This window comes from Moschus berezovskii, chromosome 12 (assembly GCF_049115385.1).
Source record: "Moschus berezovskii isolate FMDL1 chromosome 12, NW_MosBer_1.0, whole genome shotgun sequence".
In the NCBI taxonomy this organism is placed as follows: Eukaryota; Metazoa; Chordata; class Mammalia; order Artiodactyla; family Moschidae; genus Moschus; species Moschus berezovskii.
In genome coordinates this window covers 68,803,407-68,828,750 of record NC_142471.1, presented here as the reverse complement: position 1 = coordinate 68,828,750, position 25,344 = coordinate 68,803,407, and the positions used below count along the sequence as shown (strand labels likewise).

Sequence of the window (25,344 nt, the reverse complement as noted above, 5' to 3'; positions counted from 1 at the left end):
GGATGAAAGACTTAAGATATATAAGTTGCAAATGTTTGGTGATCTATAGCTATAGTCCCCCTAAGCTTCTCCCACTGGAACAGAAAAAGCTGAAGGCTTTGGCAAAGGGGAGGTATATCCTGGACATCTCTAACACTGAATCAGAATTTGACAACCACTAACCTTAGTACTTTTCACATCAGTGTGCTCCTGCCTAGAAATTTCATTCTGGAACCCAGAACCTGCCCTGTGCTCAGGAACCCTGCTCCACCCCTTTGCAATGTTCTCTGTATAGAATGGACTGGCCCCTTCAGCTTTCTTACTGGAGACTCTTTTAAACTTAACAGGTGTAAATCTTGGGAAAAGGAAGAGCGTGTGACCTGGGTTACCAGCAGGAACTGACTGATACTGTTTTGAACTGTCTGTCCCTCAACTGCATCCCACGTTTCTTACAATTTCCTCACCTCACAAAGCTCTCCAGCAGGTCAATGTTTTTGCGGTCACTCACAAACTCTCCAATCATTTTCTTGTCCAGTCGAGGGTTCTCTCGCAGCCACTGGGCTACCTCTGTGTTATCCATTGGGATGGTAAGGAGACCTTTCTCCTGCAAAAACTGGATCCCCTTCTTTGGTTTCTGGTTGAACTGCTCTGTGCCAGTGATCAGCAGCTGCAGGAGACATACAGGAGGTGTCAAAAGCTGCTCTCTCCCTAAACCAGACAAGACCAGGCCTCCATCAGGGTCCACAGCTGGTCACCTAACGGGTTCCTAGGACACAGCCCACTCCAGAACTAAGGCTGAATCATACTGGCCCTTAGATTTCCCCAATCTCCATTGTTTATGTAGAACTGGCTGAGGAACTCCTTCTTACTCCTTTTCTGAGTGCTGAAAATGCATAGCACTCTCCTCCAACCTGAGAATCAGGGGGGGAAAGTAGAAGAAAGAGACTAGAGAAGGTTTTCTTTTCAGTTTTACAGCCATCCCTAGTATCTGTTTACAGACTAGCTGATTCTAGTCTTTCTTTACAGATTCCCCTTCTTTCTTCGGTTTCCTAGCTCTTAAGGCCCTGGAGTTTGAAAGACAAGGCGAACTAACTGTGATGATAACTTTTTGACTGTCTATTCACAGTTCTGCAATCAAGGGCACACATAAACCAAAGTCAGATAGGCTGGCCTTAAGATGAAGAAGGGTTAAATAGGTTTTCTTTGTGTTAAGAAAACCACAAAGCACAGTTATTTGAACTTTACTAAAAGCACCAGAATAAATGTCAATTCCCTTTTATTGCCAATGATCACCCCAGAGCTCCAGATGACCAATAACCTTCAGTGACCCACAGGATACCAGTTCCCAGGACTCCAGTCACCACAAGTGACACTTGACTCTCAGTGAGGGCAGCATTTACCCAGGAGCACACAATAGGAGGTCCTGATTACATGGCTTAAGAGTAAGGAGAGAGCTTCAAAGGAGACTGGGGGACTGCTGAAGTCCCAACAAGCACAAAAATTAGCCATAGGAAACTGTTCAGTGAGCTGAAACTCTCCCTTGTTCTCTGAGACAGAACCCCACAGAGAACACCCAGTCAGAGCGGGTAGAGGTTGAGCTCTGGGGATATCTATATGTACCTTCTTTTTGTTTTTAATTTCAATCAACTCCCGTGGATCTGGCTGGAGACAGGAAAATCGAGGTGGCTTCCGGGTAAACTTTTTGTCAGCTAGGAATGGAAGGGAAAGAGGGAAACACCAGTAAGACCTCTTTTACCAGGATAATGACTTTTAGAAGGATGCTGATATACCCTCTAGTGAAAAGAAGGATTCCTCAGAAAGTTTCTTGTGCTCATCAGCCTTTCACATCCCTAGAAGTCCTATTTTCTAAGGGTCCCAATGTTCTCTTTCCTCTCTCTGGGTCTAAAGCCAAGGTGAGTGGCCAGCTTCATTTGGGTACTGCCCTCAGGGGTTTCTGTGACCGTCCCCTCTGTTCTCCAACAGGTCTTCCAGCTAAGGGGGCTGAGGAAGATGGACACCCAGTACACACCCCCAGAGTCACCAGCTTCCTCCAGATCACTGCATCCTGGTTTCCCATGTTCTGCTGGCAGCCGCCCTCCACCTGGCAGATTCAGGCCTGCGATGTCTGGGGCCATGCCTGTAGTCTTCCCATCACTAGCTGCTCTCTCGGCTGGTAAGAGAGAAGAAGCTAAGTGAAGACTGGTGCTGTAGGAAGCCAAGCAGAGCTTCAGGAGAATCGAGTCTCAGGCAAAGGAGATCTGCATGTTCCCACACTGGTCACCAATCCTTACAGGATAAACTCAAGCCCAAATAAGTATTCACTATCCCACATTAGTCAAGCACTAGATTCTATAGCTTAATAAAGAGATTACTGAGTCACTTTCCTTGATCTTCGGCACCTCAGTCTCAAGGAAAAATCAGAGAAGATTAATTAGAGTTGAGGCAGTTACTGGGAGTAGGAAAAGGAAAGTACGAAAAGCTTCCTTAAAGCCTGGAACTTTAAGGAACATCAGTCCTATATATCCTTTAATCTAAATTCTCTTTTCTCCCCATAAAGAAATAACAATTCAGTAAAAAAGACAAAGTATGGAAGAGGAGAAAGGGAGAAGTCCATGAGTCCTGTTAATGTGCCAGTCTGGTCTATGATTCACATCACCAAATCTTAGAAATACAGAGTTAGGAGTACTTCAGAGGAAGTAATGAAAGTGTAGGAGAAAGGATTCAGTGAGTAGAGAAGGGATAAACATAGAATCTTGGGATCCTCAAAGAAAGAAATTCCTCTCACTATTGTTGGCTTCTCGAGTGCCATCTACTGCCTCATAGCCAGGTCTGGCTGCCTCTTTCCTTTCTTGCTGGATAAGGTTGTTGAGGACTTTGGCCTGGCAGTGGGCCTCAGTGCTGTCAATCACTGTCAATAGGGCATCGAGAGACAGCAGGTGTGTTGTATAGAGCTGACCAGACACAGGGAAGGCATTCTGGAAAGTAAACAGATCCAGTAGACTTGAGGTTAGAATACTTCTCAAAAAATCCTAAAACTGCCCATAACTTTTACAATGCTTTGAGAAAATGCCCTTCCTTTTTTTCCCCAACTCTCAAGTGTTTCATTCCCTATATGTACTATCCTTACTACCACCAGAGAGATTTCCTTAATTAAGTTTTCTTTCTAGAGACCAGTAACAATGCTCAGCACCTTGGACAGCAGCTTGGTGAGATCTTCAAAGAGGTTGGAACAGTAGTAGTCACAATCATAGTTGATATAGAGCTCAGTGACAAAGCTGGGGATGTGCCAGAGCTGCACAATAGCCTCCAGTGCCATCTCCTTCATCTCATAAGGCATCTTAGGGTTCTCCACAGTGATGATATCCATGAGCTTTTTGATGTACATCTGACAATGATCCAGTAATTGCCATTTGGATGGGGAAAGGGTTCAAGATAAGAAGAAGCAAATTAGACAGGAAGCAAATGCTAGCCAGGAAGCATGCATTAAGAGACAGTGGTATTCCATACCTAAAAACATTCCCCTCTTTGCCCTTCATGATTGAGAGGGCTGGTTCTCTACCTCGTGCCTGATCCAAAACAAGTTGCCTATTGCCCTTTTTGTGCTCTCTCTGTGAGCCTGAGCTGGTCCTATTCAGGGTTCCTTTTTGCAATTTTCTGGTGAATTCAGCTTGACCTGCCTGCTTGTGTTGCAAAAGAACTACAGGCAAAAGTTGTACCCACTCACAGTGAGGTTACTTGCCAATTCTCACATTTGGGTTCTCCCATTTTAAAGCCAGGCAGATTTCTCTGAGCTCCTTTCAATTTGTCCATGAGAGAGGTTAGCCAGTGAACCAAACTGTGGAGGCTAAAAGCACTTTCCTCAGATGCCACTAAATCCCACCCCTGCAGCATGACAAAGCTAATCCAAATGACGGTGCCATACATCTTCCTATTTTTTTTTTCCTTCTTTTTTCCAAGTTCAAGAAACTCACCTCTAATTGGAACTTGAGATGCTCCCTCATGCTCTCAAAGAGTAGGAAGCATACCCGGAGGGAAGCAGCATAAAGGTTCAGTCGCTCTATGCTGAGTAGCTGAAGATCACAGTAGGACGGGCCATTAGGTTTCTGAACCTGACTTTGGCTCAACCAAGAGAAAAGCAGGAGAGCAAACTGTGGGAAGTTGCCACCAAGGGAACTCTATATCTGTGCTCTGAGGGAACTCTGTATCCAGCCATTCCTATGTTTCCCCTCGGTTGCCAGCATCCCCGGGGAATTAATGGAGGCCCCTTGACTATGACTAGTGGTCAGTAGGGGAGGTAGGTTCTTTCCTGGGTCCTATACTCTTCACATGAATCAGCCAAACCTCCCTGTGTCCCTGGCCCTTAAGAGACCCTGAAAAAGAGTCAGGGGCTTGGTGCCCCTCTAGAAATCCAGTCTTACCTGTAATAAGTGGCGGCACATCTCATCCTTGATGAGGCCCAAGAGGGTTTGGCACTGGGCTATGGGGGCAGACTCAAGAGCCACTGTGAGCAGATGCAGTCCCATGTGGATCATAACCTCTGAGTTGTGGCGGTCATGTGGGTTGGTGAGGGAGATGAGAAAGCGGAAGAGCTCACGGATGCAGGGAAGACCATAGGGGACCAAAGCTGTGCCTGGGAAAGGCCAGGAGGGAAGTGGGACTGCTAAGAAACAACTGGTTCAATCACAGGACTAACCTGCCCTGTATTAAACAGAATATTTCAGATAAGTGATTCTCTTCTGGGGAAAAAAAAAATTTTTTTTTTTCTAGGGCAGTAGGGAGACTAGTCTCACTGAAGGTAATCAGAATTGATGATCCCACCCTTCTGTCAGAAGTCTCAAGCTTCTATTCTTCCCTTTCATTTCCTATTGTTAAACAAACTCCCTCTCTGTGTAAGCTAGGGAAGGGCTCCATCCAACAGTCCTCTGGCTTGATTCCATTTCCTCACTAGAAAATAGCCTAGGACATTGCCAGAAGGCACCCTGGATCTAGGATGGTTTAGGGTCAGACAGCTTAGTGAGTTGGATAGGGGAAGAGCCTGTCTGAGAGTACTCACCTTCTTTCTGAGAGGACTGCGTAAAGCGCACGCCCCGGGGATTGACGTAGTCCATGTCATGGACAGAGGCGGAGTCAGAGTGGTCAGCAGGGGATGTGCATTCCTCTAACACTTCAGGGATGGATTCCACAGATGTTGATTGGGCCTTTTCCACATGGGCCCCTTCCTGCTATGACCAGTCGTGGGGAGGATGTAGGAAAAAGGATGAGGCAAGAGCAACTTGGAACTTATTTCCCTTAAGTCTCTGTCCTCCAAGTATCTCTAATGGACTGTGGGTACAGGGCCAGCTCAGTGGGCTGTGAATCACTGCAAGATGTTTTAGGGAAAGAGTATGACGAAGGACTCAGAAAACATCACCTGAGGCAACACTGACCTATGGTGACTAGAACCCCATACCAACAGAGGACCTCACGGACTTGGGATTTAGATCATTAACATCCAGAAAAAGCCACAGCCAGCATCCTCACCTTAGCCAAGTACTGCCTGTATGTGCAACTTGAAAATCCCAGGAGCTACCCACTACAGTGAGTTGTGCTGTATTTTTCCTAGGCAGCACAGCTAATTCTAGGAAACAGGGAAGAATCCCCACTGCCCCAACCTTCTTGTGAACCAGGACCTGGATAAAGGAGCCAAGGGATCAAGCCAATTCCCACAACAGAAGACTGCACAGGGATCTTTATAAATCAAAGCCATACCTGCGGCTCAGGTTGCTCAGGAACCCCCAGTTCGCTGCTGCCAGATTCTGCAACTGTGCTGTACCCTGGAGAGCCAGGCTGCTCCAGGTCAGTGAGGTCCTCTTTGGAGGCTGTCTGGGAGGAGAACTCCAGACCACTGTCAGTAGAGGGGCTGACCACTGCTGAGGCAGTTTCTGAACTGGCAGAGGAGATGGGAGTGGGTACATCAATGAAGGGCATGCCACCTGCCAAATAAAGTAAGTAAAGTTTAAAGAAAAGAGACTCTGGGAAACACCTACCCTCCATGGTACTGCTTGTTTGCTTGTTTTTGCCTAGACTGCATATGCTGGTCTCTAAAGTAGTCAGAATCCCACTGGAAGGAGAACCACCTTAAGTCACTGCAGAATTGCTAAATGGTCACAGTTTGACCTGACCTGGAATTTTTCCTTTTTGCTCTCTGCAAAAGGACCAAAGTGCCTCAGTTAGTTGGTCTTCACTGACACAATTCCTGAGAGAGGTAGGAACTTTTCTTCTATCTATTCTAATCAGAAGAAGCAGCTCAAGGTACTCACCACTGAGGTTAGAGGATAAGGTAGTTCCACTGGAGGTGGGCTGCTCTGAACCTGGTATGACTTTGGTCATATGGCGTGGGGCCCGGGGAGATCTCTTCTGTTTCTTCCACTTAGATGAATCACTCATGCCTCCTGCTCTCATTTTCAGCTGGAAATATCATACCTCATTAGCACTGATATTCAAATTAAGATTCTATCCCTAGAAATCTCCCTTCTTTAGTCCTACTGGTCCCTAGAAAATAGCCTATACATCACATCTGTACCAAAGTAACAACTGAGACCATCAGAGCACAGTCCTAGTCCTCTAGCTGGCCTTCTACATTTGCCACTTTAATGGTCAGCCTGGGAGCCTCCAAGTGCAAGGTGACATTCTGTTTTTAGGCTGGTCATTGGTAAGGTCAATCCTCACACATCACTCTGCTTCCTTGAATCCCAGGTGGCCATCCTGAGCCCTGTAGATGGTGCCTGACCCTTGTGTAGAAAGGGTAAGGGCAGGGGGTCCTTTGCCAGAAGCTTCAGATCTACAGGCTCTGGATTCCTGGACTTTCCTCCTCAACTACTTGCATAGAAGCCTTCGACTCCTAGTTCTTACCCAGCTATGAGAGCCTACTTCTTCCCAGCCAAATGCTTAGCTTTCCTATTACTTAATGAACTGGGCCTAGATCCTAACCACATCCCTCACTCTTGATTGTCTACATCAAACGGGTCAAAGGTTCATTCCTTGGAATTATGGAAGAAGTGGTATCCCAGCTGACTTGTGGAGTTAAGGATGAAAGGTCATGTCATGCTGCTGCTCTGGTACCCCCAATTTCAGTATATAAATGAGCCCTCCTGTCCTTCTCACTGTTGGTCTTTCTAGAAGTAACTTTATCTTTCAGATGCTAAGACTACTGATTTCTTAGACTCTTGCTCTATTCCATTCCCCTCTCTCTTGCTATACTTCTGTCCCTCCTATAGCTCCCTTTTAGTCACAAAGGAAAACTTTTATCATCTGTTGACTACTTTAGGGTATAAATTTTCATGCATTTTTTTCTACCCTAAGTTCACAGCTACTTTGTTTAGGCTCATTTCATTTTCTTAATCCTGATGCCTTCTCAGTTATGGTTTGAATCCAATCCCCCTTTAGTTACATCAAACTATTCCTAGACTGATGGACCATTCCTGGGATGGGCAATAGAAATTCTCTTCCAGGAACCATTAGCATGACTCTAAAAGAGAGTAGAAACAATTTTTCTCCCTGCCTCCTTCTAAAGGCTGAATATACCCATGTTATCCTTGGCCTATTCAATTCCTTCTGCTATCTGAAGGACAGGCTCCCCTTCTTCCCCCAAGCCCTCCAGAATCTGGCTAACCTTTGATGCTTTGCTTAGGAACCACATAATTTTTTCTTCCCTACCCATATCTCCACCCATAAAGGAGAGAGGCCCAAGAGCTGAGCACCACCTCCAGCTCTTAGTAACATAGCAACAGCCTAGCACTGGATTTACACTTTTTGTCCCTGTATCTCCTAAATGTGAGCAGTCAAATGCCTAGAATAGAGCTTCAACTGCTCTGAGTACTGAGGTTCCTGTGATAAGCAGGAACCAGGATGCTCCCTCCGGGAACCACTGAAGCTCATCTGGGTCAAGTTCATGGCAAAAGAAAGTTCTGGAGGTAAGAGTCAGTCAAACATGCAGATAGGCCAGAAGTCCAAGAGATCAATGAGGGAAAACAGGAACCTCCTGGCTTAAACCGGAAACTGTCACTGAGCTCCAAAAACACTCACATCTGGGTTGACTTTTTCTCTCCAGGTGGCTCCCCAATTTCAGGAACTCTAGGTAGTCCTGAGAGTTTCACTCAGAAGCCAGTCACTGAGATTCCTTCCCACACCAGGTCATAATCCCTGTCTCCTTCTCCATCTTCTGCAAAGGCAGCTTTAACCTGATCATTTCAATGAGTGTTCTCTGCCTCTTGGCTGGAGTAAGAGTTGAGAGGCTGCCAGTTCTTACAAGTGTCTCAGTCCTTTAAAAGTATAGCTGTGCTCCCTGTTCTAAGATCCTAAGGTGGGGGTTGGGGTGAACAGTTCATGAAACTCTTCATCACCTTTTCCGTATAATTCTACTTCCAACGGATAATATAAGCTTTATAACCAAAAAAAAATAAATTAAAGGGCAGGTTCCAGGTTAATAAACATGGCAAAACACAGGGTAGCCACTGAAGAAAGCTGCAACTTGAGACTCGGCAAGCACACAAATGAAACTTTGAGACAAGGCATGCAGAGAGAACATGGGCCTGTGGACTGTCAAGTGCACATACACACAGTTCATCTTCAATGACCTGAATGTCCACAACTACACCTCTAGCATGCACACTCTTCTGAAAGCTTAGATAGCCCATACTGCCTTCTCTCCTTCTCCTTCCTAAAGCAGGGATACGGGGATTAGAGTAATCTTTAGCTTGCACCTCTTCTAAGTTCCCCTACTTTTCAAGGACAGAGGACCCCCTGGCAGATCACAAAGTATTTTCAGTGTCCTGGGCTAACCTGGGACCTGGCTCCTTTTCATCCATCTAAAGTCCTATATCTTAGAATGACTCCTTTAACAGTAACCAAGAAAAAAAAGATCTAAACCAGACAGACTACCCTTTCCCTCAAAACCAAGTTCAATTATCCAGCTAGAATCAAGGACTGTGCTTAAGCTTTCTAATGTCAGCTCTGAGACAGAGAGAGGGTAAAAAAGTGAAGGGTCTTGTTTGACGGTCCCTCATAGTTCCCCTAGAAATGGTAGATATTAAGCTTCCTCACAAGATGTCAGCAGGACCCAGGCTCTCTATCTAGGTTCACTACACTGTGTTACCAGTTCAAGGCTTCCTTCTGCCTCCAGGCAGCCAGATGCCCCATGAAAATTCCCAACACTGCAAAGTTACAAACACATGCAGCTCTTCCAAAGCCGTGCTGTATTACTTGGGAGGGGTAAATTGTGCTCTACACAGAGGACGTGGGACCCATATGTTACATATAAAAAATAAACATTTAAATAAATAAAAGGGGGTAAGGAGAGGGAGAGGGAGAGAGACCTTGAGGTTCTTAAAGAGTAGTACCCTCTCTAACTGGTTCAGGGCTTTGGTCTGCTCCCCACTACTTAGCTCCAGTTTGTTGAGGAGACATGGAGAAATCTGTGAAAGACAGGCAAATGAACGATTTAAACAGAGTGAAATAAACTCAGACACAAGCCAACAGGGCACAGGGCAGGAATGGGGATGGATGGCAGGGGAAATGGGAAGGTCAGGTTCATGCACCAAACAGCCAAGGGTCAGCTTCAAGGGCAGAACCTCATTGGGCTGCAAGCAGAATCCTCATCAGAGGCCTGTGAAGTCCAGGGCTTCAGTTTAAGATAGAAAGAGGCCATTCTTCTGAACACCATTCTTCTCCTAGCAGTTTGAGAACCTTCTGATCTGGAGTCACGGACTTGATTTATCTTGTCAGAGGCTAGCCCAAGCATAAGCCCAGTCTAATCCAGTATCAGGGGATTTTAGGTATAGTCTCTCTAGGCCTCCTACCTGCTGACAAAACTGGGCCCTGAGAGGATGGCAGGACTTTCATCTTTATCAGCATACATTTTTTGCCCAGCCTGATGGGCCTCACCCAGTTTCCATGAAGGATTGGCTCACTAGCTTACATAGTGGGTCAACAAAGATAGGCTAGAAAGGAAAGTCTGGGGAAGGAGAGGTACTTAGAAAGAGGTACCTGGAAAATTTCTTGGTAAATGAGTGACAACTATTTCTAGATTCCAAGCAAACCTGTCTAGGCAAAAGCATACTTTTGCTAAGCAACGGTATCCAGGAAAATCCCAATAGCACAGAAGCTGGGAGATTGAAGTTTGGGTGAGGGATAGCAGATTATACCTTTTTCATGTTGGTCCCCATATAGTTCTTGGGTTCTTCTTTAAACTGAGGTAACCTGTAAGATAAGAAAATCCCATGGACTATAATTAGGGATAATAACAAATATTCCTCTTCATGCCAGCCATAGCCCCAAAATGCTCTAGGTCAGAGTCTCTTAGGAAAAGCTAGAAAAAGAAACAGGCTAATTTCACCCTTTTCAGAGCTTCATCGAAGGGCCACAGAAATTGAGGAACATGGAACAGACACGTTCTAAAAAAGAAGTTAGTTGTCATGAGGGGAAGGTGACTAAGTACCCCTGGAGTGCAGAGGCTCTTTTCATCTTTAAACTGATACTCTCCTGCTTGTATTCACCTGGCAGATATTGCTGAAAGTCATGATACGGGGAGAGGGAAGCCTATTAAAACCCCAGGAGACTGGGCATAGGGTCAGAAATGAAAAGCAGATGAAGTTTTGAAACCAGTAAATTTGAACCTGAGAAGTAGGAAACAAATAGCAGCAGGGTCCAGAGGCAAATCTAGTCTGTGGGTAATAAGAATTATTATTTATAGATTTGAGAGCAAAAATAAATCCCAGGGGAAAGTGTGTGTGTGTGTGTGTGTGTGTGTGTAGACTATTTAAAAAAGCAATCTTAGTTTCACAGTACACTGATTTCCCATAGAACCCTTGCTCCCCTACATGCATAACCTCCTCCATCATCAATATCTCTTAGGGGAAGCTGTAAAGCGCTTGCCTCAGGGCTAAGTTGAGGGCCTTGATGAGGGTAACCAATGGTTTTGGATTGCAGGGATGCGGGACTTTCAGTGTTCAAATGGGGACAGTCAGGCAAACCAGGATTGTTGGTTACCCTAGCCTTGGTCCTTCCTCACAGAAACTGGACTGAGCTCTGGGAGCTCAGCAATCTGCTTCAGGCTCCCATGAGTTTGGCTTCCTCTCTGGGTTTCCCTTCCCAGCTGCTACCTGCACAGAAACTGACACAAGTTTGGGAAGCAGAAGTTCTGTCAGCCTAAATCAAATAACCCTCTGCTTCCCTCTGAGGCCAAGCCAGCTCCCTCCTCTTTCTCCCTTGCATGGTAACCCTGGGCCCAGAGAACTACTCCCATCCACAATCTCAGTAGCCTCTGATGTGGCTGTGGGGTTGGCCAGGTCCCTGAAGTGGCTGTGTGGAAGCAGGCAGGCTCAAGAGGCCTGGGCAGCCGGGCTGAAGCAAACAGCAGCAGGTTTACCTTGTGAAGAGCAGCTGCACCATGTCTACGAGAGTGTGCTCTGCGGATTTTCTCAATAACTCTGCACAGGCAAAAACAAATAACACAGGTGTCATTACTTGCCGTGCTATTATCAGGAGGCTTCTCAAAGCAGACTCCCCTCCAAACCTTGTTTACTAAGGATTATACCAAACTTATTAAAAACAGATCCAGCTCAGCCTGGCAGCCGTAACTTCACTGACCCACTAGATGGCACTACTGAGTCAGGGAAAAAAAAAAAAAAAAGGCACAAGGATATGTTCTCAAGGGTTGCAGGCTGGTGTCAATCCCAGAAACCTCAAGGGAAGGAGATCTGGTTCTGGGCTGAGTCAGTCTGTGATCTAGCCCAATTCCTGCCCTGGCACAAAGAGTTAGTCTCTTCTAGCCACACAACAAATTGTCAAGTACAGAGACCTCAAGATCCCTATGGCTCCACAAGGTAGGTGATGGAGAAGTCATGAGTTTTCTATCTCTCTGGGGTTCAGAGACAGCATCCTATATACATACTCACAGATACTGCCCCTAGGAATGATGAAGGGCCCGATATTCAAGCACCTACCACTGAGCCTCATTTCAAAGCAGATCCGGAAGCAAGACTGCATAATCTCACACACAGATTCATTGGTTAGGTGGGCACCTACTGGGGTCAGCAACAGAGTCCGTAGTACCTACCAGAAAGAAAAAGGAGACACTACGATAAACAAGGCAGGCTGGGTGAAGAAGGGTGTACATGAGGGGAGAGAAAGTGCTTCCTGTTTCTCTAGTCTCCTATGGAAGCACTCAGGGGTGAGAAAGGTTAGCAAGAATGCTGACCTTGCTTTGGCTTGGGGCTGGTGGTCGAGTCTCTCAGGAGCTTATCTTAGGAGCTGTGTCTTTACGTCACATGACCCTGACATAGTTCAGCACTCATTTCTGCCCTAGCCCACAAACCCAACGGATGAATGGCACAGATACATTCTGTCAGAGGTACAAGTGTTTTAAGGGTTCTGGTTATTTGATATCAATATAAAATTTAAAGTTTTTAATTATTTTCCTTAGAAAAAGCTTTTACTTTGGGTACGGAGCAGCTTGTTTGGAAACAAAGTAGGTCTCTAAGCGTCAGTGGAGTCAAAACACAGCTTCACATTGCTGGCAGGCTCCAGTGAGTAGAGCTGGAGGCATTAGCCTAATTGCTGTTCCCCTCCATTTACCTGAAGGATTTTCATCAGGACCACCTCATCGCTGGCAGGATCTGTGCCCACAAAACGGGCATGGGTGACAGCATCTGCCATGTTCTCCATGCCCTCTGCTGTGCCCTCATGGGTGGGATCTGCTTCAGCAAAGAAAAAAAGAAAGGATATGAACAGGAGAGATAAAAAGTCAAGACGTCCTGTGTAGGGTCTACTTTGAGAGACTTTAGCTTTCTCCTCTTCACTTCTCTAACCCATGGCTCCTTGAATTACCTGAGAGTTTTTGCCTGTAACTGGCTGATATATGTTGTGCCCATCTCAGCACAAACTCTACTGTGTAAAAGTGGTTCTCAATCATATATCAGAATCATCTGGAGGACTTGTAAAAGGTAAAAATTGCTGGCCATCACCCCAAATTTTTGATTTAGTAGGTCTAGCATGGGGCCTGAGAATCTGCATTTCTAACAAGATTCCAGGTGAAGTTAATGCTGCTGGTCAGGGGACCACACGTGGGAATCACTGGTGTAAAGCCACTCACTTGATAGAGGAAGGACCTGGAAATTTGAGGTTTTGGCCCAGAGCAAGTGCCTGGGAGGGCCAGAGCTTTGAATGCCAAGGTTGTAGACTTTTTCTTTTCAAGTGTTCTCTTTCAACACATCTATCTCATTGCTTTTGGAATGCAGTATTCTGGTGCAACTGAGGTAGGGGAGCAGAGGTAAAAAATGGACAGTCACTGCTGCCAATATGTAGATCTGGGTGCCCATTACAGCAAATCAGAGAGCACTTCCTGCTTTGGTTTCATGCTTCTTAAAAACAGTATGTCATTGACAAGAATCCTTAACTAAAGATTAAGGAGTGACAGGGGACAAACTGAAGACTACTGGAGGCTAGCTAACTGGAAAGTAGGAGGGAGGAAGACCTTAAACTGTGAATAAGAGGGGAGATGCCAGCTCTGACAACCAGCACTGGGGTAGAAGCTAACACAAATGTTGCCAAGGAGGAAACTGCTCCTGTTCATGATTTAAATGCCCATAAGGAATAGACAAAGAAGTGACCTCCATCAAGGCTTACAAGGGTCCTCCAGAACAGCCTGGATTGTTCTTGGGGGACACAAATAGGAAAAAAAAGATGGGGATATGACACAAACTTTGTGAGTGACAGAGAAAAATGCTCTAGAGTTGACATGGTGTAAGGTAAGAGAAACTCCTAGTTTTTAAGTGTAGGAATTAGAAGAAATTCTCCATTCTCTTTCCTTGTACCTGAAAATAATGGAGTTCCTGAATTTGAAGCTCAGGGGATGACTGAGAAATCAGAACATTTCTCTTGCAACAATGAGCCAGAACACTTTCATCAACTGTGAGTGGTTTTAATTTTTCTCTTCCATCCTGGTTAGTCTCTGATACCTGGTCAAAGACTCTCGTTGTCCTGTTTACTTCATGCCTCTACTCAGCATCATGAATGGCTACTTTAGAGGTCATGCAGAAGGAAGCCAATTTCATGATGATCTATAGTAGAGGAAGTGACCCAGCTCCTTCTATTACCCTATTCTCCATGTTTCTCCCAAACAACACAGAAAATCCTATACTCTCAAGGCACTTGCCTGAGTCCTCTCTCACAGCCCTGCTGGACAGAGTCCACAGAAGGACCTTTCCTTGCTCAGAAAATCCAGAACCATCTTGGTGCTGTGTGGGTGTTTCAGAGCTCCTAGTGAACGGCAGTCTTGCTCTCACCTCACAAACTTCTGGGGGTTTATTTCTTCCCTTCTTTCAGTAACCTTCCTAGTTACAGTGGTTTAAACTCTATTGATCTTTTTTGTAGCTCTTATCCTCTGAGCTTGAATGAAGTAGAAAACTTAATTTTCTAAAAAGGCAAGTACAAGTAACAGGTCCTTAGAACCACAGGCAGGGCCTCACAAACCAGGCAATTAGAGGCACAAATCCTGATCTGGCAGCTGTGTGGGGCCAAATAAAAGGCTGGTCTTTGGAATAGGATCTAAAATAATTCTAGAAGCCTTCATCACAGGATTGAGAGATGGAGGGCAGTTCCTTCAAGAAGGGCAGCCTAAACAAAAGATTGGTTCACTTAACAGACCTTATCTTCCCCAGGACCTCTTTTTTATAATCTACTCCTTTCCTGGCCACCCTGGAGAAGACTGCAGGGAAATTTGCCAATCTCATCTCCTTTGCCTTCTGGCTTTCATACACTCCTTCCTGTTCCTTTTCTCATGCCCACTGCAATCACCACCTCCAGCATTCTCTTTCCCCACCACAGGAAACTCCAGTGACCAGCTGGCCTGAGGTCTCCAATGACCAGCTTGTCTGCCAAGTCAAGAAAGGCGAGAGAGTAACACTGACAAAAGAGCAGAGGGAAAAGGCACAGAGGGCAGCTATTGGAGGCCATGAAGAGAGATGATGACCTGCAGGTGGTGCTCAGGGCAAGGCTCTAAGTAGCTGGGCCTGATTTTTGCTTAGGACAAGTATGAAGCTAGGACCAGGGTGCCTGGAGAAGCTGATGCCCCTCTTCAGAACCTAGCTCGCACCAGCATATTTGTTCCCAATCCTGAATGCTTCAACTAAACAAATCCAATTTTCTAGAAAAGATAAAGGGTTTTCTTGCCTTGAACTGAAGGTCATTTTCCTTTCTTGCTAGCTACCCGAGCTTCCACTTTTCCTGTCTCTCTATTTGGAAATAAGGACAGCTGCCTGTGTTCTATGTTCCTCATGATTGCACATGGGCAGACAACATAAGAAAAAGAATTCAGGATTTTGAGTGACAAAATCAACTAAAAAGAAATTTAAAAAATACACCATAAACAAATTCAGAGAGAAACAATAGACTGGATAAGATATTTGGGCTAGATTGAGAGAAACTTGTAACACTATGATAGACAATGGGTTAATATTCTCACTATACAAAGAACTCCTACAAACTGATAAGAAAAACAAAGATACAAACTGATAAGAAAAACAAAGACAACTCAATAAAGGAGAAGACATTCAAATTTCAAGTACAGGACTCTGTCATACAAAAGGAAATTTTATAATAAAGCTATGTGAACAAGGAAGCTTATTTCAGCATTATTGATAATGGCTCAAAATAAGAAACAATTTGAGCTTCCCTGGTGGGCAAGTGGTTAAGAATCGCCTGTCAATGCAGGGGAAATTAATTTGATCCCTGGTCTGGGAAGATTCCACATGCCCCTGAGCAACTAAGCCCGTGTGCCACAACTACTGAGCCAGCATGCCCCTGTGTCTAGAGCCTCTGCTCCCCAACAAGAGAAGCCATCACAATGAGAAGCTGGTGCACCACAACAGAGAGTAGCCTGGGCTCACCACAACTAGAGAGAGCCCGCGTGCAGCAAGGAAGACTCAGCACAGCCAAAAATAAATAAATCTTTTCTAAAAAAGAAACAGAAACAACCTAAATATTAAATATTCTCCAATAAGAGAATGATCGAGTGAACTGTGTTATATCTATACTATAGAAATTATACAGCTACCAAAAAGAAAAAAAGCTTACCAGGGGCAGGGGAAATGGTGTATTATTGCTTAATGGTTAGAATTTCTTGTCTGGTATGATGAAAAAGTTTGAGAAACAGATGGTGGGGATGGCTGTACAACACTGTGAATGGCGTTAATGCCACTGAATTATATACTTTAAAATGGCAAATTTTATATTATGTATATTTTATTACAATAAAAAAAGAACATACAAACCCCCAGTTATAAGATTAGTAAGTTCTGCAGATGTAGTGTACAGCATGATGACTGTAGTTAATAATGCTGTGTTGTATGTCTGAAAGCTGCTGAGACAACAGATCTTAAAAGTTCTCATCACACAAAAAATCTGTTACTATGTGAGGTAATGGACTTAACTAAGTATGGTAAACATTTGCAACATATGCATATATCAAATCATTATACATCTTAAACTAATACAATGTTATATGACAATGATATCAATAAAGTTGGAGGGAAAATAATAAATCAGATAGATAATTATATTCTGTACACTGTTTTAATACTATTAAATGAAAAAAAATTAAGCACACAATTCTATTTTTATTTCTTTTTAAAAAGAAGTAGAACTTTATATATATTTATATACATGTATGGAAAGGTATAGTAAGATTCAAACCTTCATGTTAACATCATTTACCTAAAGAAGGATGAGGAACATTGAGAGAGACCATTAACTTTTCTTGTAGTCACCTCTTTATTATTTATCTTCTTAAAATAATCATACATTATACTGGAAAAATAAAGATAAACTAAAATCAAACCTCCAAGGGCATCATATCCTTCAGTTCAGTTCAGTCGCTCAGTCGTGTCCAACTCTTTGCGACCCCATGAATCACAGCACACCAGGCCTCCCTGTCCATCACCAACTTCCGGAGTTCACTCAAACTCATGTCCATCGAGTCGCTGATGCCATCCAGCCATCTCATTCTCTGTCGTCCCCGTCTCCTCCCACCCCCAATCCCTCCGAGCATCAGAGTCTTTTCCAGTGAGTCAACTCGTCGCATGAGGTGGCCAAAGTATTGGAGTTTCAGCTTTAGCATCAGTCCTTCCAATGAACACCCAGGACTGATCTCCTCTAGAATGGACTGGTTGGATCTCCTTGCAGTCCAAGGGACTCTCAAGAGTCTTCTCCAGCGCCACAGTTCAAAAACTGCCTCCAAAGCACAAAGAAATCAGTAGTCCCAAGGAAACCTCTCACTCCCCACTCTATACAACCTCAGTCAATTAGTGTTATGAGTAATCAAAAAGCAATCCTCTTTCTTTTCTACAAGGAAACAGATAGCTGGGGAAAACTTTCCAGCATCACCAGCTCATTGCCTAAAGCCTGACCACCCAAATGAAAGGGTGTGGTCACTCAAAAAAGCCCGAGTGCTTACCTATGAGTGCATAGGACAGGAACTTGTTGACAGAGGTGAGTGCAAGTCCAGTTATAGGGCCAGTGGTATCTTCAGAGCGAATTACTTCCAGAAATGGACGAAGGAACACATTGGGCTCAATTTCTGAGAGTTCTGTAAGAAAAGAAATGAGCATGAGGAGGTGGCATCATACAAGAAACTAAACGTAGAAAAAGGCCATTTTTGTCTGTGCTGTGAGGCAAAGTTCTTATTTGCTGGGACCATCAACCGAAGAGGTGGCAAGAATACACAGAAGAACTATACAAAAAAGATCTTCACGACCAAGACAGCCACGATAACGTGATCACTGACCTAGAGCCAGACATCTTGGAATGTGAAGTCAAGTGGGCCTTAGAAAGCATCACTACGAACAAAGCTAGTGGAGGTGATGGAATTCCAGTTGAGCTATTTCAAGTCTTGAAAGATGATGCTGTGAAAGTGCTGCACTCAATATGCCAGCAAATTTGGAAAACTCAGCAGTGGCCACAGCACTGGAAAAGGTCAGTCTTCATTCCAATCCCAAAGAAAGGCAATGCCAAAGAATGCTCAAACTACCGCACAATTGCACTCATCTCACACGCTAGTAAAGTCATGCTCAAAATTCTCCAAGCCAGGCTTCAGCATTATGTCAACCGTGAACTCCAAGATGTTCAAGCAGGTTTTAGAAAAGGCAGAGGCACCAGAGATCAAATTGCCAACATCCGCTGGATCATGGAGAAAGCAAGAGAGTGCCAGAAAAACATCTATTTCTGCTTCATTGACTATGCCAAAGCCTTTGACTGTGTGGATCACAATAAACTGTGGAAAATTCTGAAAGAAATGGGAATCCCAGACCACCTGACCTGCCTCTTGAGAAACCTGTATGCAGGTCAGGAAGCAACAGTCAGAACTGTACATGGAACAACAGACTGGTTCCAAATAGGAAAAGGAGTACGTCAAGGCTGTATATTGTCACCTTGCTTATTTAACTTATATGCAGAGTACATCATGAGGAATGCTGGGCTGGAAGAAGCACAGGCTGGAATCAAGATTGCTGGGAGAAATATCAATAACTTCAGATATGCAGATGACACCACCCTTATGGCAGAAAGTGAAGAGGAACTCAAAAGCCTCTTGATCAAAGTGAAAGAGGAGAGTGAAAAGGTTGGCTTGAAGCTCAACATTCAGAAAATAAAGATCATGGCATCTAGTCCCATCACTTCATGGGAAATAGATGGAAAAACAGTGGAGACAGTGTCAGACTTTATTTTTTTGGGCTCCAAAATCACTGCGGATGCTGACTGCAGCCATGAAATTAAAAGACGCTTACTCCTTGGAAGGAAAGTTATGACCAGCCTAGATAGCATATTAAAAAGCAGAGACATTACTTTGCCAACCAAGGTCCATCTAGTCAAGGCTATGGTTTTTCCCGTGGTTATGTATGGATATGAGAGTTGGACTGTGAAGAAAGCTGATCGCCGAAGAATTGATGCTTTTGAACTGTGGTGCTGGAGAAAACTCTTGAGAGTCCCTTGGACTGCAAGGAGATCCAACCAGTCCATTTTAAACGAGATCAATCCTGGGTGTTCATTGGAGGGACTGATGCTAAAGCTTAAACTGCAATACTTTGGCCACCTCATGCGATGAGTTGACTCACTGGAAAAGACTCTGATGCTGGGAAAGGTTGGGGGCAGGAGGAGAAGGGGACGACAGAGAATGAGATGGCTGGATAGCATCGCCAACTCTATGGACATGAGTTTGAGTGAACTCCGGTAGTTGGTGATGGACAGGGAGGCCTGGCGTGCTGTGATTCATGGGGTCGCAGAGAGTCGGACACGACTGAGCGACTGAACTGAACTGATCATCCTCCTGGATTATCTTGAATCAAACTCCAGACATCTGTAAAATTGTTAGTTTGTAGCTCTAAAAGATTAAAAAGCTTCCACAGTATCATTACCATGTTTAAAAATTAACAATAAAATGGTTATGATGGTAAATTTTATGTTTTTAATATACATATACACACACATATTTTAAACCACAGTTTTAAAATTAACAGTAATCCTTTAATATCATCAATACAGCTGGGTCAATTTTCCATGTCCATTTCACCACCCTCCCTAGGGATACACAGGTAAACCTCATCTTGAGTACAGCCAACATGGCCAAAGAGATCTCAGAATGAACTGATGTCTTCAGGTCTTTTGTAGTTATAGTCAAGGTCACTACTCTCAGAGATAAAGAATGCAGCACATCCCAGGAAGTTGAGGGGGAAACTTGTGGTTTATAGTCCCTTGCTGAAAAATAATTTTAAAAAGAACAAAAGGCTGTGTTGGAGGCAGTTTATAATCTATGGCCAACCTAGACAGCATATTAAAAAGCAGGACATTACTTTGCCGACAAAGGTCTGTCTAGACAAAGCTATGGTTTTTCCAGTTAGAGTTGGACCATAAAGAAAGCTGAGCACCAAAAAATTGATGCTTTTGAACTGTGATGTTGGAGAAGACTCTTGAGAGTCCCTTAGAATGCAAGGAAATCAAACCAGTAAATCTTAAAGGAAATCAGTCTTGAATATTCATTGGAAGGAGTGATGCTAAGGCTGAAACTCCAATACTTTGGCCACCTGATGTGAAGAATTGATTCATTGGAAAAGACCCTGATGCTGGGAAAGATTGAAGGCAGGAGGAGAAGGGGACAACAGAGGATGAGATGGTTGGATGGCATTACCAATTTGATGGATATGAGTTTGAGCAAGCTCCGGGAGTTGGTAATGGACAAGGAAGCCTGGTGTGCTGCAGTCCACAGGGTCATAAAGAGTCAGACACCACCGAGCTATTGAACTGGACCAAAAGGTCCTCCTAATCACTCTCCAGCCTTCTTTCAGTCTACAGTAAGCAGAGGGCTAACTACCTTGAGATGATGAGGCAATTCATGATCTTTATTTTACAGAGGAAAAAAACAAGGCTCAGACAAGACACGACTGACCCCAAATCACACAGCTAGTAAGAAGCAGAGCTGTAATTTGAACCCATACATATGGTTCTAAAACCTGCAAAAACATTACATCTGAATAATTAAGTAGAATTACTTAATTATCAGCACAAACTCCTGAATTTAGGTTTCATTCCAGGTCTAAGAAGCTACTCTATACTGGACTTGCTCAGTACCCTACTATGCCTGGGGTTTAATTTTTGTTTTTCTACGGTGCTATCATATGTCAGACACTAGCTTCCTAAAAGGATTCCAAAACAGGCTAGGAAGACCTAGGGACTGGATAAAGGCTGCCCCACCTTTAGAGACAAAAGGAAGCTGGGTTTCCTAAGCACCTCCATTTTCATGCAAATACAGGGAGCTTCCCACTCAATTCCTACCACGCCCCTCTCAGGGTAAACATTCCCTGGCCCGGCTGCTCCTCAGATTAATGCTTTAATTAATTGGCAGATTGGGTAGCATTTTCCAAGCTTGTCTGTATAATGATCACATCAGCTGTATAAAACCTGCTTCTCATCCCCCGCTACCCCCACCAAGAGATGCACAATCTGCAGAAAAAGCCTAGAGAAAAACCTTTGTGTGTGTGTGTGTGTGTAAGATGGTAAAGGGTTGAGATGTAAGGAATAGAAATATTTGGGAAAACTGAAACATATAAAATACCTTTAAAAAGCAGACTGAGAAAAGTAAAGTCATCTAGTCTGGCAACCCACTCCAATGTTCTTGCCTGGAGAATCCCAGGGACGGGGAAGCCTGGTGGGCTGCCGTCTATGGGGTCGCACAGAGTCGGACACGACTGAAGCGACTTAGCAGCAGCAGCAGCAGTCCTGCTGCTTTAGGAACACAACTCTATTACATAGAATTTGGTTTGTCATTTAAAAAAATAGTCAAGTTGGGAATATTTGAGATATGAAACCGTTAAATGGAAAAAAAATCTTTTGAGATGTAGGATAGGGAACAGATTTTTCTGAGCATTCACCCAGTTGCTATACCTATATTTGCTTTGTAGTCAAAGACGTGGACAATTTTACAACCCACATTTGATACTTTCAGGGCCAAGTACATTCTGCTTCTTTTTGTTTGTTTTTAAATTTTTTTAATTCATTAAAACTGACTCTTTGAGTCCTATAAATTTTAACACACACATAGGGTGTGGACTCCTAAAGCCAAATGACTTAATGTACCAAAGAGTAGTTTCTCTACTGTTCTCAGTAGGCTTGAAATTGATGGAAGTGTGATCTGTCTCTGCAGGGCTGCTTCAACTGAAGGTTTCCAAAGAACAAGTTCCAGTAACAAATTTTTTCTAATATTGGTTAGAAGAGCCCAGGGAGAGAAGAAATAGGCTCCCCATGCCAGTCTAGCCTTTCCACAGAGGAAAGGGCTTTTCTGAATTCAGGTCCGTGTTCATAGGTGGCCATTCCCTTAAACCTAATCTCAGTGTCTTCAGACCTCAGTCTTAGAAGGCAGGGCCTGATATTCGGCTGCATCATTTGGATGCCTTTCTTGGTGTGAACGAGGCTGAGATTTGTATGTTAAGATTGTTTCGGTACTTAAAATTTTTTTTCTAACTTTAATTATCGTGTAGTAAAATTGACTTTTTAGTACACATATCTGTGTGTTTTTATATACACATAGATCCCTGTAAGCACTGTGTCAGTTGGAATACAGAACAGTCTCATCACCCCAGAAAACTCCCTCTGTTATTCCTGTGTGATCACACCCTCCCCCCACCCCAACTCCCGTGAACCACTAATCTAGTCTCTCACCACAGTTTTACCAAAGAGGTCATATAAATGGAATCCTACAGTATGTAACCTTTTCAGGCTGCTCTGTCTAAACTGCTACCTCAATCAATAGTCTGTTCCCTTTTTACTGCTGAGTGGTATTCCATTGCCTGTTTCTACCGCAATTTGCTTATCCATTCACTAGCTGAAAAACACTGGGCTTCTCCATTTTGGAACAGTTATGCACAGAGCTGCTATAAACATTTGGGTACAGGGTTTTGCGTAACGAACATTGGTTTTCATCTCTCTGGGATAAATATCCAGGAGTAGGATTTCTGGGTGAAAGAATAAGTATATGTTTGGTTTTATAAGACACTGCCAAACTGTTTTTCCAGAATCCTATACCATTTTGCATTCCCACTAGCAACGAGGATTCTGATTTCTCTATAGCCTCTCCAGTGCTTGGTTTTTTTCAGTACCTTTATTAAGTCATCCTAGTAAGTAAGCAGTTGGATCTCAGTGTGGGTTAAATTTGCCTTTCCCTAATGGCCAGTGACATCAAACACCATTTGGTGATCTGTCTGTCCAAGTCTTTGGCCCATTTTTTGATGGAGTTGTTTTCTTACTGTTGAGTTTAGAGACTTAAACAAGTGCCTACTCTGGATTCAAATTCAGACTTGAATTGAAGAAAGTAGGGAAAACCACTAGACTATTCAGATCCCTAACGATTATACAGTGGAAGTGAGAAATAGATTCAAGGGACTAGATCTGATAGACAGAGTGCCTGATGAACTAGGGATGGAGGTTCGTGACACTGTACAGGAGACAGGAAATAAGACCATCCCCAAGAAAAAGAAATTCAAAAAAGCAAAATGGCTGTCTGAGGAGGCCTTACAAATAGCTGTGAAAAGAAGAGAAGCAAAAAGCAAAATAGAAAAGGAAAGATATAAGCATCTGAATGCAGAGTTCCAAAGAATAGCAAGGAGAGATAAGAAAGCCTTCCTCAGTGATCAGTGCAAAGAAATAGAGGAAAACAATATAATGGGAAAGACTAGAGATCTCTTCAAGAAAATTAGAGATACCAAGGGAACATTTGATGCAAAGATAGGCTCAGTAAAGGACAGAAATGGTATGGCTCTAACAGAAGCAGAAGATATTAAGAAGAGGTGACAAGAATACACAGAAGAACTGTACAAAAAAGATCTTCACAACCCAGATAATCACGATGGTGTGATCACTCATCTAGAGCCAGACATCCTGGAATGTGAAGTCAAGTGGGCCTTAGGAAGCATCACAACGAGCAAAGCTAGTGGAGCTGATGGAATTCCAGTTGAGCTATTTCAAATCCTAAAAGATGATGCTGTGAAAGTGCTGCACTCAATACGCCAGCAAATTTGGAAAACTCAGCAGTGGCCACGGGACTGAAAAGGTCAGTTTTCATTCCAATCCCAAAGAAAGGCAATGGCAAAGAATGCTCAAACTACTCCACAATTGCACTCATCTCACACGCTAGTAAAGTAATGCTCAAAATTCTCCAAGCCAGGCTTCAACAATACATGAACCACGAACTTCCAGATGTTTAAGCTGGTTTTAGAAAAGGCAGAGGAACCAGAGATCAAATCAACATCCGCTGGATCATTGAAAAAGCAAGAGAGTTCCATAAAAACATCTATTTCTGTTTCATTGACTATGCCAAAGCCTTTGACTGTGTGGATCACAATAAACTCTGGAAAATTCTGAAAGAGATGGGAATACCAGACCACCTGACCTGCCTCTTGAGAAACCTGTATGCAGGTCAGGAAGCAACAGTTAGAACTGGACATGGAACAACAGACTGGTTCCAAATAGGAAAAGGAGTACGTCAAGGCTGTATATTGTCACCCTGCTTATTTAACTTATATGCAGAGTACATCATGAGAAACGCTGGGCTGGAAGAAGCACAAGCTGGAATCCAGATTGCCAGGAGAAACATCAATAAACTCAGACATGCAGATGACACCACCCTTATGGCAGAAAGTAAAGAAGAACTAAAGAGCCTCTTCATGAATGTGAAAGAGGTGATTGAAAAAGTTGGCTTAAAGCTCAACATTCAGAAAACTAAGATCATGGCATCCAGTTCCATCACTTCATGGCAAACAGATGGGGAAACAGTGGCTGACTTTATTTTTTGGGGCTCCAAAGTCACTGTAGATGGTGACTGCAGCCATGAAATTAAAAGACGCTTACTCCTTAGAAAGAAATTTATGACCAACCTAGACAGCATATTAAAAAGCAGAGACATTACTTTATCAACAAAGGTCCGTCTAGTCAAAACTATGGTTTTTCCAGTAGTCATGTATGGATGTGAGAGTTGGACTATAAAGAAAGCTGAGCACCAAAGAATTGATGCTTTTGAACTGTGGTGTTGGAGAAGACTCTTGAGAGTCCCTTGGACTGCAACGAGATCCAACCAGTTCATCCTAAAGGAGATCAGTCCTGGGTGTGCATTGGAAGGACTGATGCTGAAGCTGAAACTCCAATACTCTGGCCACCTGATGCGAAGAGCTGACTCATTTGAAAAGACCCTGATGCTGGGAAAGATTGAAGGTGGGAGGAGAAGGGGATGACAGAGGATGAGATGCTTGGATGGTATCACCAACTCAATGGACATGGGTTTGGGCAAACTCCAGGAGTTGGTGATGGAGGGAGGCCTGGCATGCTATGGTTCACAGGGTCACAAAGAGTCAGACATGACTGAGCGACTAAACTGACTGACTGATGAGCTTCAGATGAAAGTGGTTCTTTTTTTTTGTGCATATGATGTTCTGTTGTCCCAACAGCATTTGTTGAAAAAAAAAATCTTTTCTTCATTGAGTTGTCTTTGCACCTTTGTCAAAATTCAACTGGCCTTAGCAATCTATAGATTAAATGCAATACCTATCAAAATACCCATGATATTTTTCAAAGAACTAAAATTTATATGGAATTATAAAAGATCCAGAATTGTGAAAGCAATCCTGGGGGAAAAGAACAAAGCAGGAGATATAACCCTCCCAGACTTCACAGAATACTACAAAGCTAACAGTACTCAAAATAGCTTGGTATTGGCAGAAATACAGATATATGAATCAATGTAACAGCAAAGACAGCCCAGAAATATACTCATACACTTATGGACAATAAATTTTT

The 25,344-nt window shown here is 43.6% G+C and overlaps 1 protein-coding gene across 9 annotated transcripts in view; it reads right to left on the bottom strand.

The window, feature by feature from the left end:
• Window positions 1–25,344, bottom strand: part of GBF1 (golgi brefeldin A resistant guanine nucleotide exchange factor 1) — a 129,590-nt gene that overhangs the window by 13,037 nt on the left and 91,209 nt on the right. For 3 of the 9 annotated variants that reach the window (XM_055424777.2, XM_055424782.2, XM_055424778.2), the window contains exons 4-18: window positions 17,468–17,599; window positions 12,592–12,713; window positions 11,961–12,069; window positions 11,384–11,444; window positions 10,161–10,215; window positions 6,279–6,426; window positions 5,728–5,951; window positions 5,033–5,201; window positions 4,398–4,609; window positions 3,951–4,049; window positions 3,170–3,364; window positions 2,765–2,954; window positions 2,009–2,149; window positions 1,600–1,688; window positions 444–646 (exon numbers count right to left, since the gene is read on the bottom strand). In XM_055424777.2, coding sequence (XP_055280752.2) covers window positions 444–646; window positions 1,600–1,688; window positions 2,009–2,149; window positions 2,765–2,954; window positions 3,170–3,364; window positions 3,951–4,049; window positions 4,398–4,609; window positions 5,033–5,201; window positions 5,728–5,951; window positions 6,279–6,426; window positions 10,161–10,215; window positions 11,384–11,444; window positions 11,961–12,069; window positions 12,592–12,713; window positions 17,468–17,599 — 2,149 coding nt within the window. Of the gene's footprint in view, window positions 1–443; window positions 647–1,599; window positions 1,689–2,008; window positions 2,150–2,764; window positions 2,955–3,169; window positions 3,365–3,950; window positions 4,050–4,397; window positions 4,610–5,032; window positions 5,202–5,727; window positions 5,952–6,278; window positions 6,427–9,332; window positions 9,432–10,160; window positions 10,216–11,383; window positions 11,445–11,960; window positions 12,070–12,591; window positions 12,714–17,467; window positions 17,600–25,344 lie in introns of all 9 variants that reach the window. The other 6 variants (XM_055424779.2, XM_055424783.2, XM_055424781.2 and 3 more) reach the window with 4 other exon arrangements.